This window comes from Lygodium microphyllum, chromosome 28 (genome assembly GCF_053477565.2).
Source record: "Lygodium microphyllum isolate KBCC chromosome 28, Lygodium_microphyllum_v1.1.10, whole genome shotgun sequence".
In the NCBI taxonomy this organism is placed as follows: Eukaryota; Viridiplantae; Streptophyta; class Polypodiopsida; order Schizaeales; family Lygodiaceae; genus Lygodium; species Lygodium microphyllum.
Window position 1 is genome coordinate 76,782,876 of NC_141162.1, and position 19,751 is coordinate 76,802,626.

At 46.5% G+C, this 19,751-nt stretch overlaps 1 protein-coding gene across 4 annotated transcripts in view; it reads right to left on the minus strand.

Moving 5' to 3' along the window:
- Positions 1-13,763, minus strand: part of LOC148011625 (uncharacterized) — a 228,271-nt gene extending 214,508 nt beyond the window's left edge. For 3 of the 4 annotated variants that reach the window (XM_087669890.1, XM_087669889.1, XM_087669888.1), the window contains exon 1: positions 13,235-13,763. In XM_087669890.1, the coding sequence (XP_087526016.1) occupies positions 13,235-13,733 (499 nt within the window). In that variant the 5' untranslated portion in view covers positions 13,734-13,763. The remainder of the gene's footprint in view (positions 1-13,234) is intronic. The other variant, XM_087669891.1, reaches the window with a different exon arrangement.
- Positions 13,764-19,751: the final 5,988 nt, after the last annotated feature.

Genomic DNA, 19,751 nt, shown 5'->3' on the forward strand with positions numbered 1-19,751 from the left:
TCGAAGTCAATTTGAAAAATATTGGTTTGAAAACCGCATTACAATGGCCAAACTAGGAGCCCAGATTATGACAGTCTCATAGGAGCGATTGGCCAAATGGCAGTCTCAAAGAGACCCAACCTATGTAGCACCAACTTCCTTTTAAGTGCTGACTGCCATTCGGGGTACAGACTTAGCTGGAACTAGCCAAGAGAACTCTCTAGCTGATAAGGTTCTCACTGATGAGGAGTAACATATTGCCAATAGACTCGGACAAGGTACCATGCTACTCGATGTTACAAAATATCTATCGTTATTAAGTAAGCTGCCACGAGTACTCGATGCATGTGCCACACTCCAGTACAATCCTGAGTTCTACAGTTGGTCTTTATCCTCATGAAGTGACATGGATTCGTAAATATGTATATAGATAAACAATGAGTTTTGTGACCCTGTATAGATAATATCAACACATACAAGCAATGATAGTCAAGCGCATGGAGAGGAGTTGGGTTTGAAAGGCTGAGCTCCTCAGGTCCTCCTCTCACCACACGTCTAGAAGTCATGTGACCATTCCCGCCTCTAGGTGAAGGGCATACAACCCTCATTACCGCCATAGGAAGCCCTGACCAACATCTCTGACGGCGTAGATGGAGTGCCGTTCCCTTCTATACACCTTTCCCCTTTCCGGTCTATCCTTCCGAGGATGAGCCCTACTCCACTCCATGACAACCAATCCATGCAACTTAGCATAAGTCAAGATCTGCTATAGCTGGAATACGCCCCGCAGTCGAAGTGGGACAAATATCATCACTCTCAGTTGCAGCACTTTCCGCTCACATTAGAGCATTGGAGTCACCTTCTCGACCGCTATGCAGCTCGTGATCGTACTCGGCACATCAATCTCGACTTTGAGCTTCAAGAGTTCTCTATTAAGGAAGGGGATGATCTGAAAGTCAAGCTAGCTGAATATAGGCGATTACTTGCCGAGTTCGCCACTACTGGCTCTCCAAAGTCACATGACGATCAAGTTACATTCCTCTTGAATAAGTTGCACTCAATTTCATTCAACACATCATCTCCCAACCTCAATTGCCAACCTTCTACGAGTTTGAGTGCCAGTTCTTGCGTTATGCAAAGCTGCATGATCACGTCCACAAGAAATCCTCATCACAGCCTTATTCAGAGCAAAGGGGGTTGGTTGCCTCTTCTTCGGGAGGGAAAACCACCAATGGCAAGAACTCGCAAGATGCGAAGGCAAGCCAATCAAAGGGTGACTCCTCTTCCTCATATGGAACCAAAGAATCTAGACCTATTTGGCAGCAACTCCCTAAGAAAAACTGGTTTTGCACACACTGCCAAAGAGCAAGCCATATGGACGAGGAGTGTCGCTCCAAGGCCCAAGGTCTTTCACCTAAAAAGCCTCAGTAGACTGCTGCGATTGCACAGTCCAATGGGGCTACGCCTTCCGCTCCTGCTTCATCTGCTCCTTCAACACCCGTTGTTGCTGCTGAACATGTGGCTCGAGTACAGCCTCAACAACCCATCTCTTTCACTACCCCTAAGAGACTGGCTAATTGGTCTATAGGTTCCGATCCCGTTGCACTTCATATATCTATCTCACCTTCCTCCGCACCTCGTCAAGCATTCCCTTGGCAGAGCCCTACTACTTACTAGACGTAAGCGATGGTGGCCACCTTCTTAGACTAGCATGTCTCTAGGTCCTTTCGGATACCCTAGGTCAGTCTAGCATTCATTTTTCGCACTCTTAGAGACGGGTCCATAGGATTTATTGTCCTTAGCTTTTCCCTTCTTTTGTCTTCCGCTGCATTTACTCACACATACACATTCATTGCATTTATTTTGAGTTAGATTCTCTTTCTGTTATGTTTTGCTTTAGAGCATCTCACCATTAACCTCTGTGTTTGTAGATTCTCATCTCTTTTGCAGGGTTTTGTCTTTCAGTGTAGTACTAACTTGCAGATTGCTTTGGTCCTACCTGGGCAAGAGACATGGGGATGTGCACCGTTCCTTTCATGGTTTCATCATCCTACGAGTGCTTGCTCTTCTTCCAGCATAGCGGTTTTCCCTCCCGAGGCAGATCGTGTAGCATTTCTCTCGATGCTATCATGGTGGTGACTTCTACCTTGCTCTTCTAGCAAGGTACTTCATCCACTTCATCTTCTTTTATTCCTTATGGTTCTCGGCACCATATGAAGACCGATATCAGGCTCCTCTTTCTTCTTTGGCATCTACATCCAGGTTGAGAGGGGATTGCTACCCTTCTTTTGGTATTCTATATGCTTCAATACTTTGCCTTCAACGTCGGCTTTTCCCCCCTGTTGTACCTTACCCTTTGCATTGCATGATTTTATCATCTTTGTGCTAGGGCGCTTAGGCAAGTAAACAATTTTTCCATGAGGGACACTGTCCAAGTGGCACCTGTTGCTGTATGAGCATTCTTCAGCATGTAGCATACTTTGCATCTCATTGTGCAAAGCACCATTTTAGCGGATCCTAAGCTGTTTCCACCGACAGTTGTTGTTACCACACCACCATCCTTCATCGCATGGATACCTCATCACCTATTTTTCCTCGTCATCAACAACCTGAGTGGATAGGTTAGCTTGTACTGTTTTGTGATATGTCGGGTGTACCCTCCATACTCCCATCTTCTGGGTCACTATTACTCAATCGGCCGCATCCCATAAAATTTACCACTTATTCAAAAAAAAAGTTCCGTGTAGTTTCATTCGCCTTTGTAGAGCTTGGTAGGCTACTTGGCAGCCGACATGCACCCTTTGTCTGATGCCTTGTCCTCTCTAGGCTGACTACTTGGATTCCTTTGGTAAGATAACTATCGCCTCTGTAGTCTTGGTAGGCCACTAGGCAGCCCACGTTCACCCTTTGTTCGATGCCCTGGCTACTTTTGGGTGGGACGCGTTAGGGTAAATAAACATCATAGTGGTTGGCCTAACCTTTCAGCTTAGTTTTGGGCTTGAGAGAGGGTGTTGAGCTAAAACATGCAATACTAAAACAGCCCCAAAACACACTAAAAAATGCTCTTTTAAAGTAAAAACCCTAAAATGGGAAGCGGTTCGAGAGAGTTCAGTGGAAACCCTAAAACGAGGAGCCGTTCGAGAGAGTCTAGTGGAAACCCTAGTTTTTGGGGCGCCCTTCCACATCTATAAATAGACAGGCTACCCCCATTCAGTCTCATTTTCCATCTATGCAGGTTTCTTCCTCCACGTGCAGATTTCAACCATCAACCTCCTCCCGTGTGGCTATCCAACCCTCGAGACTACTACCACTCCATCCCTGTTTCCTCTTGCTGCTAGCGCCTTCATCCATGCTGACGTTAGCTGCTAGCGACATCATCATCTGCTGCGATCTTATCATCCAGTCATCGCCAACCACATCAGACACTGTTTCAGTCTGCTGTTTACAGCAGTATGTGCACAGTTTCCAGCCTCCGATCGGTGGTACACTGCTGCGATTACCAGTTTCCAGCCTCCAAACTGCTGCGTTTTGGTGACAGCCTACTATCATTCACTATTCAGCACTCCTACACTCTGACTGGTGGTCACAGACTTGGGATCCGTCTCCGGGGGATGTCACACTCCGACATTGCTCTTCCCTTGAGCACATTGTACACTCTTACATTCATTTACAGCTTTCATTCACTTCAGAGTTGTGTTCTCTCTCTCCCTTCTTCTGTTTGTGTTTGAGTTTCTGTGTTTGAGTTTTTGAGTTTTGTGTTTAGGGTTTGAGATTTTCCCTCTATGTCTGTGTCTGTCTCTTTATGTTTCTATCGTGGTTTTACACTCTGTGTGTCCTCAGTGCAAACCCTAGCAGTTTTCTTCACACTAAGTAGTACTTTGCAAAAATTGCCTTCATCGAGCAGGCTGCCTGCACCCTCTAAATCAATGTTCTTTCTGATGAAGGTCTTCCTACTATTGTTGCTCATAGTATGATGCAAAAAGAAAGGCTTGAACCGCCGCTTCGCCTGCTACCCCCGCCACCCTCACGATCGTCGCCTGCGCTGGCACCCCCTTCTTCCCCTCCTGAGCTCTCGCATGGCCTACTCGTCACCCCCACCAGTCTTCCACCTCACCTATCCTGTCCGACGTCCCGCCCTGTCCTGCCCGTCGCCTGTCCTGTCCCGCCCTACCCTGCCCGCCGCCCCCGCCCTGTATGTCGCCCCGCTCCCGCCCTACCCGTCGCCCCGCCTTGGCCACCATCCTGCCCGTCCTCCCTTCCCCCTCCTAGCCCAAACAGCTCGTTCCCCACCCTCCCTCCCCTAGGCTAGCCTCTGCTACAGATCCCCTCCGGCGCACTTCCCCTGTCCACAACCTCAGCCCTATCCGGAACAAACACAGCAGGATTCCCCTCCCTCGTCATCAATTCCCCCACCCTCCAGTTGCTCCCTCCATCTGCAGCAACCCCCCTCCTCAGGTAGCACCGCGACATGACTGTTTGTCCTCTCAGTAGGGACACGCAATGGAAACCCCTGGTCAGATGCCGACGCACTCAGCGAGTGCCCCCCAGTCAAACACCTTGCGCGTAGTCCTCTCTGAGGAACAGCTCCTAGCCATCCGAGCTAAGGAGCTGGAGCTAATGGAAACAACGATTTATGGTCAGGTAGTAGGACATTCCCCAGCCAGGGCCCAGCTTCAAGACTGGCTATACTCCACGCTACGCATCGGGATAGCGCAGATCGAGGAGGCGGTCCTATTGGGCCGAGGGATCTTCATGGTCCGGCTCAGCTCGGCGAACGCAGCTCGCGAGTTACTCGCCAGCTCACCATATGCATCCACGAGGGGGGTCATATACATAGTCCCTTGGTACAGGGGCTTCACTGTGGAGGCATTTACACTCCACAACAGGTTTCTTCGGCACCTGGTCACACTTCTTTTCCCCGGCCTGGCGATTAAGTATCGCCAGTTGGTGGAAGACTTTGGAAGGCTTTTCGGCACTATCCTTCCCGCGTCCTTCGCGGATGCAGTGACAACTACAGGAGTCCCAAAGGTACGGGTGGCAGTGAAAGAGGTCAAGAATATCCCACAATTCCTAGAGATCAAGGCGAGCGGGTACTCCTTTAGGCAGCAGGTCATTGTGACGGGGCAGCCAGGGCAGTGCTTGCATTGTTACGACTTTGGGCATCAGGCAACAGGTTGCACGCATTTCGGAGCCAAGGTGGCTCCGTCGACAGGCCCACAGGTAGATGTTGATGGCTTCACACGAGTTTAGAGACGACAAAGAGGGAGACGGCAGGAGGGACGCAGCTTGCGTCTCAAGCCCAGCCTCGGCAGCAGGGAGCAGGTGGACGTGCGACACCCCCTCGGCAGAGCACTCCTCAGCCCCCTCTTGCCCCCCCCACCTGGCAAGACCGCAACCCCCCACATCCACCACCCGCGCCACAGACTATCTCTCCCGAGTCCCCACAGCCCCCACACCCACCTCCCCCCATATCCCAGGCCCCCCCCCCCACACCCACAATGTACTTCTGTCCACCCCACCATCCCTCGATCACCCTCCCCCCCACCACCTCCCGTACCGAGCACCTCCCCTAATCCACACCTGTTTCAGGCGACCCCCCCCCCAGCCCCATCCCCCCGTCTCCCACAGGAGGTGATGAGCCACACATGCCTACATCCTCTTCGCACCAACAGTCCTCCCCCTCCCATACAACCACCAGCTCATTCACCCCTGCCGCCCGTCACACCTTTCCGAGACATGCACACCTGTTGCCACAGAAGCTTTTCCGCAATGGCCCATGGTCCTACTTGAGAGTTGCGGAGCGCAGAGAGTTTCCACTACCTCTAGAGGTGGGGATCTTCGTGGTTCGTAAGTCAAGGAGGGGCAAGGTCCATCTACTAGCACCACCGGATGGGCCAAACTACGCCTTCTTTCTTCAGTCCTCTCATTCTGGGGAGTGGACGACGACACAGATAGAGGAAGAGTTGAAAAGTCAGGTGGCGGACCACATCTCCCAATGGACGGGAGAAGAAGGACTAGCACTATTTGCACAACAGTGGCCTGGTTGTATGATGGACATTAACTGGAGGGCTGGTGCTGAGGTCCCTCACCTGAGCAATTGATAGTACCACTTGGAACTTCTATCACCCCATTGGTCCGGCCGAGGGCCACCATGGGGGAATGGAGCTCGCCGTCCAGACCCTGTATGCCTCATAGCTCCTCCTCGTCATCAGCAACCTCTACACCGAACAGATGTCTATTCGGGCAGTCACAGGTTTCCCCATGAGCTTACATCTTGCATCATGGAATGTGAATAGCCTCCACTACAGTGGGGCACATGGTTCCAAGAAATCGATTGTTCGGCAGGAGTTGCAGCCTGCCCTTGCCGGACGGATCAACATCTTACTTCTACAGGAGCACAAGCTCACCCCCACCTAGGCCAAGCGGGTAGGGAAGGTACTCCCAGGCAGCTCGCACACTTACTGGGAGCACGCCATAGGTGCCCACAGTAGGAGTGGAGGTGTATGCACCTCAATCGGTCCGAGTCTTATTGCCTGTGTTCGAGACCACAAAACGATAGTGGTAGGGAGGGTGCTATGGATCAGATTGGATATTGGGGACTCGTGCCTTGGAGTCCTTAATATCTATGCCCCTACAGAGATTAGGGCACGCACCAGGTTCTGGGTGGAGATCGCGGAAGGACTGCCAAAGGTGGACTCCTGGATTGTTGGAGGAGACTTCAACAACGTGGAGGCTTTGGAGGACCAGCAGGGCAGAGGGAGAAACTACCAAGGCATGGGAGGTGTTTCTATTGGCAGTAGGAGCACGCGATGCCTGGAGAGACCCTGCCTTCCACAGGAGGGAGAGGTCGTTGGACTTCTCTTGGGGGTACAAGCGGCTAGGTGGAGTCCTGTTGGAGCGATTGGATAAGTTTTATGTGGGAGAGTAGGGTGGCTCTCAAGGATGCTAGATTGGGCTGTTGGCGGGCACCATGTTGTCTGAGCCGATCGTTGCCCGGTTCTCCTAACACTAGATCTCCCAGCATCTACCCTAGACTCACGATCTTGTCGGATCCCTGACTCGATCTATAGGAGGGAGGAGGTGACAAGACAGATAGAGCAGATTTGGACCAGAGAGTGGGGCCGGAGGGGCCAGATCGCAGAGGAGGTTGCAGAGGCCCTAGCTGAGTCGAGCAGGATTTGCCAAGAGGCAGCCATACAGGCTAGGTAGCAGAGCTGGGAGGAGGAGAGAGCACTCCGGCAGGACCTTGCAGCCACGCAGAAATTATTATAGGTGACACCAGCAGATCCCACTCTCCGCGCACAGGAGGTGCGTGCGTGAGCAGCCATTGCTGGCCTAGAGGACAGGCACTCTGAGTTCTCTTTCCGCACCTCAGCAGCTTTCTGGGCACGGAAGGGGAACACAATGTCCAGGGGAGTTTTTTCAAGTGCATCAGCCTCGCACCTCTAGAGATCAGATACGCAACCTCCAAGATCAGTATGGGAGGACCCATTCTAGCCCAAATGAGGTGATGGAGATTGCTACCAATTACTATAGTAGTCTCTTCCAGCAAGAGACAGCCTCAGCTAGAGGACAGCGATGTAGACAGCAGGTTTGAGATAATATTCCGTCCCTCATCACAGAGGAGATGGGACGCTCCCTCCTAGTCCCCCTTCACAGAGAAGGAACTAGAGGAGCTTTCCATACACAGGACGGGCAGAAATGCCCAGGAGAGGATGGCCTCTCTAAGGATTTCTTCGCTACCTTCTGGGAAGTGGTGAAGGACCCCCTACTGTTGGCCTCTCAGGAGATCTTCACCTCAGGACAGATGCCAGGGAGTCTATCGGCAAGCCTTATCAGTCTTCTCCCCAAAGGGAAAGACCGATTGGAGCTTTCCCAGTGGAGACCGATCACTTTACTGTCAGTGACCTATAAGGCACTGGCAAAGATGATAGGTAGGCGACTACACCCCTTTCTTCCGGACATTATCCACGACACACAAACAGGCTTTGTCCAGGATAGAAGCATCCTGGACAATGTATTCACCTTCTTTGAGGCGACACAGTGGGCCCAACACAGTGGGCAGAGACTGGCCGTACTACTCTTCGATTTTAAGAAAGCCTATGACAAGGTGGACTGGGATTTCCTAGAGGGCACCATGGTAAGGTTGGGTTTCCCCTAGGCTTGGATTTCCAGGGTCTTCTCACTTTACAGATCGGCCACCAACAGGGTTCTCATAGAAGGGAGACAAGGGGAGGAGTTTCGGCTAGAGAGATCGGTCCGATAAGTCTGCCCCCTGGCCCCATACCTGTTCCTTCTCTTTGCAAAGGCGATGTCTCACTTCCTCAGGTCACGTGTGAGCGGTTTACATGGCCTCCGACTTCTAGTAAGAGAGAAGACCGAGTTGTTAGACTCAGAGTATGCAGATGACACAGAGCTCTACATAGAGGACGACGAATTGATGCTGGAGAGAGTGAGGTTGGCTCTTGAGGTGTTCTACACTATAGCGGGAGCAAAAATCAATTGGCGAAAGTCGGTTGGTTTCCTCACAGACCCGGACTCTAGCACGGAGTGGGGCGTCCACCTGGGATTTAGATGGGTGAGCAGAGAACAAACCGTCCGGTACCTAGGGTTCCAAGTGGGACTCAACATCACTCTCACCCAGCAGTTTCTTCCAGTTCTCGATTCTATTCGGAGGAAGCTGACCTAGTGGAGCACGGCTCGCCTCTCACTAGCCGACCGAGCCCTAGTTGTTAACCAGGTCCTCTTAGTGACGGCCTGGTACATTGCCTCGTGTTGGTGCTTCTCCTCCTCCTACTACATACTACAGCTTCGCTGCCTAGTACAGAACTTCCTTTGGTCCAGGCCAGACGGCTCCAGGGATTCCAGGGCCAAGGTGGCGTGGGTGAACATTATATGACATCAATCAGAGGGAGGGCTTGGGATCATAGACCCAGAGTATCAGAGTATGGCCCTCCTGGGCAAGCTAGTTGTCCGCGGCCTCACACCGGGAGGGCAGACCTGGAAGATCCTATTGCAGAAGGGTCTTCAAGACTATAGACCAAGGCTTGGCAATGAGTGGAGGCCGTCCCTGAGATGGATCTTCACGACAACCCAGATCACCCCCCCCAAATCACCCTTCCTACGCAGCTTGCTCCGCGTGTGGCAGGGCCTCCATAAGGCCCTTATCCAGAGCCCCCCAAGCTGCCAAGAGGAGATAGACCGTCTACCAGTGATTTGGAACCCCCAGGTCCAGGAACCGGGAAGGGGCACAGATCGGCGAACGCCCCCACATCCAGTGGGCTGGTTGGGAGGTTGGCCCAGCTCATACAATCAGGACATGGTGGGAGGTGTATAGGATGGCGGACGAGGAGGTGCTAAAGCAAGCATCAGGTTGCCAGCGAGGAGTGGAGCTGAGGAGAAGGGAGATAGACGCAGCGATACCTCAGGAGTGGCTTCCTCCCCTGATCCGAGAGCCGATAGAGCCCGGGGAGGTATGGGCTGCCAAGTTTTCACCAGCAAGCATCCCCTTACAGGTGGCAGGAAGAGTGGGTAGCGCTCCACCTAGGACCTTTTTCAGAGTGCAGGAGGGGGGGCGTCTGGCTCTTGACAGAGGGCAACAGGACGAGGGGATAGTTGTCCTTTCATGGAAGAGGATCCGGGTGGTTGGTCTTCAGGGGAAGATATGGCGGCTAGACCCTTTGGTCTTTTGGCAAGAGCTCAGGGAGTGGAGCCTCTGGATCTGGGAAGGAAGGCCACTTGATGAGCTGGAGTGGGATCCGGGAGAGTGGATTTGGCTGGCCACTGTGGTCGCCAAGAAGCCATCGAGGTTTTTAGAGTACACCGCCAAGATTGGCAAACACGTACTGATACAGGAGGACATGGATTAGGCGCTGTCACGTAGCAGGCACTGGGCGGAGCACAGCATCTCGGAGCCATTCCGACAGGCCTTCTAGCACCGCCTATGGGACACCTGGAGGTAGAGGAGGGTGTCGTATTTTTTGTGGCTAGTGGCACATGGAGGTTGGGCAATGGGAAGCTGGCTTGCCCAGATGCAGAAGGAGGGAGTTTGTAAGTGCTACACACAACAGTCGATGGAAACCCCAAAGCACTGCCTTTAATCGTGTGAGGCGGCACAACTCGTGTGGAGAGGGGTATGCCGCATCCTGCACCGAATAGCACCCAGCCTTGGTTGTATCTCTTGGGGTGCTTTCTGTTGGCAAGCGGTCAGCCAGAGCCACCACCTTCTGTATGAGGCTGGGATGCAAGACACGATATTCATGATCGAGGCAGGGTCGTGCGCAGTGGTGGGTTTAGAGGCTCTACCAATCCACCAGGTACTGGAGCCCATAGCAGACCGCTCTGAGGTATGGGAAATCATAGGGAGTCTCACTGGTTGGCATATCTGGAAGGCATGGTGTCAAGTGGCTTTCGGCAGAGACCTTCAGTACAGGCAACCCTAGCGGAGCTCTGGACCTCCATCATCCACTCCCTTCGAGGCTGATGGGATCAGGTGCAGGGCGAGTCCAGGGCTCGCCAGGAGCTCCGTGGTCATTTCATGCGCACTTGGGGCAGCCAGGAACTGTTCTTCGTGATGCAGGCAAGCAGCCCCAGATGGCGACACACCCCCCCCCCCCCCCCCCATGGCTTCTTGCCCCTATCCCCCCCAGACCGCCTTGAGAGACTTGTATATATGATGTATCTGTGACTCTCACCAGCTACAGCTTGGTCTGTTGAGCATGAGCATTTCTTTGTATTTAGGGTTTTTTCTGGAGTAATATAATTAGCCACATTTTATTTGCAAAAAAAAAAGTATGATGCAAAATGTTAGTTCAAAAAATTATGTTCTACCTCTAGTAGCCAGGAGTGTGGCTTTTGCCTTGGCTGCAACAGTTAGTGAAGGAATAGACCTTTTGATCCTGAGAGCATATTCCTTCAATAGTGAAGCCTGGAGGAAATAGGCTTGTATTTGATGGAGTTGAACTTAGAAACCTGGAAACGGACAGCATAAGCAGTCTAGTTTCATCTTTAATCTCTTCTATGGAGATTCGAGAGAGCCAGGCCCTTTGATCAACTGTTTCACATTCGTGCAGCGACATGTTGCCTCTCTGCAATTCCCTTTGTAAGGTTAGAAGTTGCGTCTAGTTGCTTCTTAAGAGATTCATGAAGATCTTGAAATTTGCTTCTTAACTAGTCAGAATACCTCTTGCAGTGCGAATGCGGGGTAGGAGGAATTGAAAGTCCTCCTCTAAGCATCATCTCGGTAGAGTCTCTGCTATGGTAGGATTATTGAACAAGGCAATCTATGGCATTGGTCCATGGGACATGGCAAAAATCATCCAAATCAAGTCTTTGTATTCGTAAAAGTCCATCAGCTGAATCTTCTGATAGAAGCTTCGGAAGCTCCCGCTAGGTGACAGGACCAGATTTGGAAGATCAAGAGCTAAGGCAAAGTGAAAATGACCAAATGACTGCTTGGAATGAATCAAAGTCCCGGAGAAGTGGTTTTTCTCCATGGAAGCTTGGCTGAAGCTTGAGAATGAAGAGAGAGAAGACTCTTCCTGAAAAATAACCAGGACTTTACCCTCTTCTACTCCATTTACCACTGTCTTTTAGGAAAAATACCTTCAAAATTGACCAAAAATGACCCACGAGCTACTAAATCTGGTCTTCCGACCTCCAAACTTAGTCCAAGACTCCATTAATGCTCTAGATCTGCAATCCTTGTGGTCCAAAATTCCTTGATAACTGCACTGCTACTCCATGTCATGTCTATACCTGTGTACCTGTGGCTCTTAAATCTGTGAGTGAAAATGGATAATTGAATGGAATGTTAGCCAATTGGATTAAGAACCTATGGCTCTGATACCAATTGTCAAGGAGAGGACTGGGGAGAGAGAAAGAAGAGAGAGAAGACTGCAGAAGAGAGACAAAAAGAGAAGCTGAAGAGAAAGAAAGTGAGTAACGAGGAGAGAGAAAGACTAGAAATGGAGAGAGAAAGACAAAAAAGGAAAGAAGGAAGCCATGAAAGCTGGAGAGAAGATGAAGGAGACTTGTTATTATAATCTGATGGGAAAAATGTCAAGTCCCTTACATCTTATATACCGCCAGTGTAGCAAGTATTTTTCCTCCATTATTTTATTCCCGTATTTTCCCTTGTATTCCCCATCTCTTACAGAAGGTGCCAGAATCCCATGCCCTAAGAAAATCGTCTCTCCTCCTCTCATAGTCTTTGAATTGCCATATATCCTCTCCCATCTCCCATGGAGACTATGGGTCCAGATCTTGGAGAGAATATCTGCAATATATATGTCCAAAAAATAATTAGCTTAGCTACATCTGGCTGTCCATTTGTACCAAGCAATAATGCTAGCTCTGAGCTACCATCCATGACAATGCCCCTAAGTCCATGCTGTCTGTGAGAAATCTGGCATGATAATCCTGCTCAAAAGCTGCCCTGAAACAAGATAGGTATGACAACCTTGTACATGCTCACATCCACACGCTGGGCCTTCGTCTGTGACCCAAGTAACTATCCCCCATGTAGCAATCATAGAGTCCACAATACCATGGCATACCATCCTAAGGGCTCTCCTCCAAACCTGCTAAGCCCTTGAGCCATTCCATATGCAGTGCCTCTGTAGTTGATCGAATTGTCAATTTTATCTGTTGCTTGTGAGTTTCATTTGTCATGAAATTTTGGCGTGCCCTCACAAAAATATAGTGATATATCTAGCAATGCTGACATGGTGCCTATGAAGGTCAAACTTCTAGCCTGAATCTGAGTTCATCATGTGTCAAAGTAGCAGCACCCCTGCCCTATTCCTATAGTCTTCCATGCAATCCAAAAGCTGCATGCACATTCACATGTGAAATAAATGCTCTACCTTCGTAAATGAATCATTGCTGTGGGTGGAAAACTTGCAATTTACATAGACGGTCAGTCTGTATTTTCAACTTGCCACTGGAAACTCCTCAAATCTAAGGAGAAGGGACCATCCCGTACACGACGACTTTGCCGCACTGCATTTTAGTATCTGTTCATACTATGAGTGACTTGGATGTCTTATAAGAACCAATGTGTCTGAATCGACTTTGATGGAGCTATATATGAAGTAAAAGCCATGAAATCCTGTTGACATCGTACAATAGATGTATTTTAAAACTGCAATGGCTGCCCCTCATCTATCCATCATGATGCTTCATATCAAATGCAGACGATTGGATGCCAAAACTTGATCATTTGGGATTCTAGTGGGAAGGGAATTGGAGATACCTGATGGTTGTTGGCAGCATGTCTGACGGCTCAGGGTGACTCGCAGGGCATGATTCATGCGCTCAAGCTCTTGGAGCTGATGCAGGCTTTGTGTTTTCCATTGTTGCAACCGTTCATCCTCGGTGTGTGCCGTGTTGCTCCAGCCAAGCAGCTGATCCCTTTCCAGCCCCTCGATCTGGGAACGGAGGCAGTTATTCTGATCCAGGAGCTCAGTATTGTGAGCCTTGAGGTCTGCGATCTCGCACCGTTCCTGTTCGACCTCTGATGTGAGCTCCTCGACTCGGTTCTCAAGGCCCTGAGAGGTTTTGATGGCGTTGACGAGGTCATTAGCCAGCTTCTCCATGAGGAACAATACCTGGGCGTCCAGGTTCTCCAGGATTGGCAGGATGGATGCGGAAGACTCGAAATCGTCGGCATAGCCGCAGTCCTGAAGTGTGAAGAGGAGAGGGGGTGCATGCGGGGAGAGGCCGAGAGTAGGGGAGTAATCAGAGGCACCCATGGCGATCACAAAACAGACACAGAGAGAGAGAGAGAGAGAGAGGGGCGGGGGGCGGGGGGCGGGGGGGGAGGGGAGGGGGAGTGTGCTCTGCGTGCCAAGGTTCGTTGGCTAACTGTCGTTAGCCTAGTACGCTCCATTTCCTTTCAAACCGTTTTTCAAAAAGTCACGAGTCAAAACTAAACCGTCGAGGGACTCGAGGGGAAGATACCAAAGAGTATCCAAACTTCATGTGAATGAGGGTGAGTGCCAAGTGGTAATGATATGCAGAAGTATAACAAGAGTCCCCCACACATGCAAGTACATGACCTTGTGTGCGTTGGTAAACTGGCACAGGTATTAGTAGCCACATGCAAGTTAGGAAGATAAATTTGACAATTCAATACCTCATGCAAGTACATGACCTTGTGTGTGTTGGTAAATTGACCGAGGTATTAGTGGCCACATGCAAGTTAGGAAGATAAATTCAATACTTCATGCAAGTCAGGAATGAACAATTTGTCACAAAAATGCTAACTTGCATGTGGCCCCCATGCATGCACTACATGACCTTGCATGTGTTAGTAAATTGACAGAGGCATGAATGGCCACATGCTTATGAAGAGGAGAGAGGAGGTAGACAGCGTGTAAAGGAGAGAGAATAGCATTGATGATAGGTGCAGCAAACCAATCATGTATAAATATGTGTCTAAACTTGTTGAGTAAAGACCCTTCATTTTGGGGGGTTCTAGGTTGAGCTCGCACAGTTGTGCACTTTTTGGATTTGAACTTAATTGTGCTATGCCACTTGCAATTTGACTTAATTGTGTCAACTAGCCCAAACAATTTCCCCTTTGCATGGCCAAGGTCTACAAGCTAGGAATAGACTTGCATGAGTCCACATGGTAGAAGTCTATGGAAGCATGTTCATATGTTTTAACTTGACTAATGGTTGGTATTCATGATTGGAGAGTACTCTCATTTTCAAAGGGCTTGACATTCAAAGAAGTTCTTCGCACATAAGGTGTTCCCCCATTAATGCTCGAGCATCTTGACCATTCCCACGATGCTTCAGGACCCAATTAGTAAATTTTTCCTCACTAGGCATAGTTTGTTTTCAAAGACATAGTTTCGAAAAGGCCAATAAATTGTAAACATTGGCCTTGTGTGAAGCCCCTCTAAAGTCTTCAACACACGACATTTGTGCATTCAATTTATAGGGATGTGGCTTGCAATCTCTCCTACACTCTTAATTTTGCACGGTTGTGAATAAATGTGAACTTGTGCATGGCTAAGGAACCTTGGCTACTTGCACTTATGCTGCTAGATTGTTTACCTATGTGGGACCACCTTTAAAACAAATACTACATGAACCTCATACGTGAACAAGAAGACAAAAGACGATCCTTGAATGGCATGCACCAACTATAGGAGGCAAACATTGCAAAGTTGCAGTCATCAATGGTCCCCGTGCATGTCAACTTCAACTAACAATTATATATAGAAGTTTAACATAATATATTTAAAATTAGATGCATTGTAGGAGAGGACATCATTTGGCTTGTAGTCAATAGTGTAGGTGTCCAAGTGCCATATGGAAGCGACAATAATGCAAGGATGTCATTGAGAGTAGTGGTTGGAAGAGAAAGCAAGTGGAGAAGGCATTGCTCTATTGAAAATGATCGCATCCAAGCATTACCTAGACCCTAGCAAGTTCCCTCTTTTTCAAAATTAGGTTGAGGTCAATGGCTTGCTACATGAGCACTATGCTCAAAAAAATCACAAAAGGTGGACACAAGAGTTTTTACCACACAACTAATCAAATATGACCATGCAAGCATTTTAAAACTAGTCTTTATTAGCATTAGTGAGTTTGCTAAAATAAAGAGCATGCAATGCCTCCTACTTTACGGCAAGTGCATCAAAGGCCAAAGATTGCCTAGGGTAAACATTGCATTGTAAGCTTTGAGCAAGTGAATGAGGTATTTAAACAGCATTTCCATGTAATGACATGTAAAAATGATATATGCTCTACCTTCCTCTATATGCATGCAAGGAAAAAGACAAGCATACTATCAAATAGGGACACCTAAAGTGTAAGTCTATCTCTAGTGCTCAAACTAAGATGTGACTATGGAGATGAATATCTATGTTGATAAACTTAAATGCACTACCTATGATGCAAGGGATGTTCTGTAGGCCATAGCTTCAAAGCCACATAAGATTAATATGGGTAAAAGAAAATGTTTGTTGTCTTCACCCAAGATTATACAAAGCAAATGTTGGTCTATCCTTGAAGGCTATGCAATAGCAAAGAAAACGTGCATCCTCTTAAGGAGTCCTCTAATGTGCTTGTTTCAGAGGGTAGTGATGAAGGCTCTTGTGCCCAAAATAGCATATTGGAATATTAGAGGTCTGTGTAGTGATCTCAAGAAAATGGAGCTCATGTAGGTTTTGAAGCAATAAAATCTAACATTATTTCTTTTTATGCCTTAAGGAGAACATTGTGCTTGTTAACTCTCCTATCCATCAATCTTGTAGGAGTATTACTTTATGCAAAGTGACTCTCTCTCCTAGGTTCCAACTTTGCCATTTTCCCATTTCATGCACTCACATGAGTGTAGAAAGAAAATAATTATGGTTCAAAATTGTTGATTTGCATTTGGAGATGGCCTTAGTAAGTTAAAGAAAATGCATGAGAAAGATATGATGGTGGAAGATTATGCCTATAAGCTAAAAACTTGTTGAACATATTGGAGGAGGATGAAAAACCATAAGATAAATTTGTTATTTCTTATTTCCTAAAAGGCTTGAGGAAAAAGTAAAGGTGCACTTGGCAATGTGGACTTGAATGTAGATCAAGATTTTGACATCTTCATTTACACAATAGGAAGATTAGAGAAAAGACGTGGCCTGAGCAACAAGTCTTTTAAAAAACATATAAGGATTTAGCCAGACATGGATGACTCAGATGAGTTGGATGATTAAGAGAGGAAGGGCAAATGGAAAACAAAGAAGAAAAAGAGGAGCAAAATGGCCAAAAGGCAATAAGTTCAATGGGATGTAAGAAGCTGGGAATAACAAATTAGTGTAAATAACATTGATATTATGCCATGTCACACTGACATTGGTATAAAAGGAGAGATGTAATTTTTCACATCTTTTTGACACATTAATACAATTACAGTTTTTCTCTCCCAACTTGCTCACAGCTTCTATGGCTTCTCCCTCTTTCCTATCTTTCTCTCTCTAAATCTAGCCTTTCTCTCTCCTCGTCACTCTTCTTCTCTGTCTTCCTACAGTCTTCTCTCTCCTCTTTCTCTCTCCCTAGTTCTCTCTCTCTGACATGGGACATCAATCAAAATTAAAGGAGAGTCTTTTTTGGATAAAAATTTCAAGGAAAATTTGAAGGATATAGGAGTGTCTCCCATAGATCGAAAGATTAAGTTCTCTAAGATTTTCCAAAGAGCTAAGCATAAAATAGTAACCTATTAGTATTATTCAACTGTTGCAAGAGGTGGAATATTACCATTTATATATCCAATTGGAAGAAATCAATAGCTCATGGTTGTAAATTAAGTGTTATCTAAAAGCTCATAGCAAAAAAGATTTTCAAGGGAAATGAGATTTCTCGAAAAACAATCACTATTAGGCCATAATGACAATAAGAAAATCAAACATGAGCATGTCGTTATTTGTGGAGCTCAAGGTCTTTTCATTTGCTTGAACTGTGAAGTATGGATAAGGTATAAGGCTAACAAAGGGTGCCAATTGCATGGAACTGTAATGTAGGATGATGGGAGGAGCAACTCACCAACATTACCCACCTACCATCTTTTTTCCTTTTTTTTCTTCTTCTCTCTCTCTCTTCATTCTCTTTTTAAAAATTTTCTTTTCTCTCTCTCTCCTTTTCTTCTCTTTGCACTTTTCTTCTCTCTCTCTCTCCTCTCTTTTCCTTCTCTCTTTCTCCTCTATTTTTTATTCTCTCTTTTTAAATTTTATCTTTTCTCTTTCTATAATTCTCTCTACATGTTCTCTCTCTCTTCTTCTTCTTCTTTCACTTTCTTCCCCTCCTCTTCAGTCTCTCTTAAAGTATGTAAATTTTATCTTTTCCTTATATATAATTCTCTCTTTATGTTTATATTCTCTCTCTCTCTCTCTCTCTCTCTCTCTCTCTCTCCGTCCCCTTTTCTTCTCCCCTTTCTCCTAATTTTCCTTTTTTTCCTCTCTCCCTCTCTCTCTTTTAAATTTTATCTTTTTCTTCTCTTATTCTCTTTTTTAAATTTTATATATTCTCTCTCTCTCTTACCCCCTCTCTCCTCTCTTCCTTCCTCTCTCTCTCTCAAAAAATATTTAAAATTTAAAAAGACTTTTCTCTTTTTTCTTTTTTCCCATCCCTCTTCCTCTTTTCCTCTCTTCTTATTCTTCCTCTCTCTCTCTCTCTCTCCTTTCCTTCTCTCTCCTCTTTTTTCTTTTTTTTCTTCTCTTTAAATTTTTTTCTATTCTTTTTCTTTTAAATTTTATCTTTTCTCTCTCTATAATTCTCTCTGTGTTCAAATTCTCTCTTCTTTTTATTTTCTCTCTTTCATTTTCTTCTCTCTATCTCTGTCCCCCCTCTCTCCTCTTTTTTTCTTTTTCCTTTTCCTCTCTCTCTCTCTCAAATTTTATATATTCTCTCTCTATAATTCTCTTTCTCTCTGTTCCCTCCCTCTCTTCTTCTTTCTTTTTTGCTCTTTGTATATATATATATATATATATATATATATATATATATATCTCCCTCCCTTCTTATTTTAATTGAACAAAAATTTTACATTAAAAATTTTAATCAGAGAGAGAGAGAGAGAAAACCTAAGCCCTACGCATGAGAGAGAGAGGGGGGAGGGGGAGAAGAAAAATGTTTAATTAAAAAAGACTATTCTCTTTTCTCTTTCTCCCCCTTCTCTCTCCATCTTCTTCTTTTTATCCTTCTTCTCTCTCTCTTTTATTCTATCTCCTTCTCAAAGTGTGTGAAAAACTATGTTTGAAAATTTTTAAATTAAAAAAAGCTTTTAAAATGTTTAATTTAAAAAAGTTTAATCTAACTGAGAGAGAGAGAGAAAGAGAGAGAAAGAGAGAGAGAGAGGAAACCTAGGCCATACACATGAGAGAGAGGGGGGGGAGAGGGGAGGAATTTAATTAAAAAGGGAAGGGGGTTTTAATTTTAAAAAGGGAGGTGAGGAAAGGATGCTTTAATGAAAAAAGGGAAGAGGAAGAGAAAATGAGATATTACACGTGAGAAAGAGAGGAGGGGAAGGGGTTTTGATTAAAGAAAAGAGGTTTGGAAAAGGGGGTAGGTTCAAGAAGCCCTCTAGAAGTTCAAGGCTTTCCGAACCTATAGCTAAAATAATATAGTAGTAAGATTTTTTCTTCTCTCTTTAAATTTTTTTCTTTTCTTTTTCTTTTAAATTTTATCTTTCCTCTCTCTATAATTCTCTCTGTGTTCAAATTCTCTCTCTTCTTCTTCTTATTTTCTCTCTCATTTTCTTCTCTCTGTCTCTGTCCCCCCTCTCTCCTCTTTTTTTCTTTTTTATTTTCCTCTCTCTCTCTCTCTTAAATTTTATATATTCTCTCTATAATTCTCTTTCTCTCTGTTCCCTCCCTCTCCTCTTCTTTCTTTTTTGCTATTTGTCTCTCTCTCTTTCTCTCTCTCTCTCTCTCTCATAATCTGAGAGAGAGAGAGAGAGAGAGAGAGAGAGAGAGAGAGAGAACCTAGGCCCTACGCATGAGAGAGAGGGGGGAGGGGGAGAAGAAAAATGTTTAATTAAAAAAATACTATTCTCTTTCCTCTTTCTCCCCCTTCTCTCTCTGTCTTCTTCTTTTTATCCTTCTTCTCTCTCTCTCTCTTTTATTATTTTAAATTAAAAAAATATTTTAAAATGTTTAATAAAAAAAGTTTAATCTAACAGATAGAGAGAGAGAGAGAGAGGAAACCTAGGCCCTACACATGAGAGAGAGGGGGGTAAGGGGGGAGGAATTTAATTAAAAAAGGAAGGGGGTTTA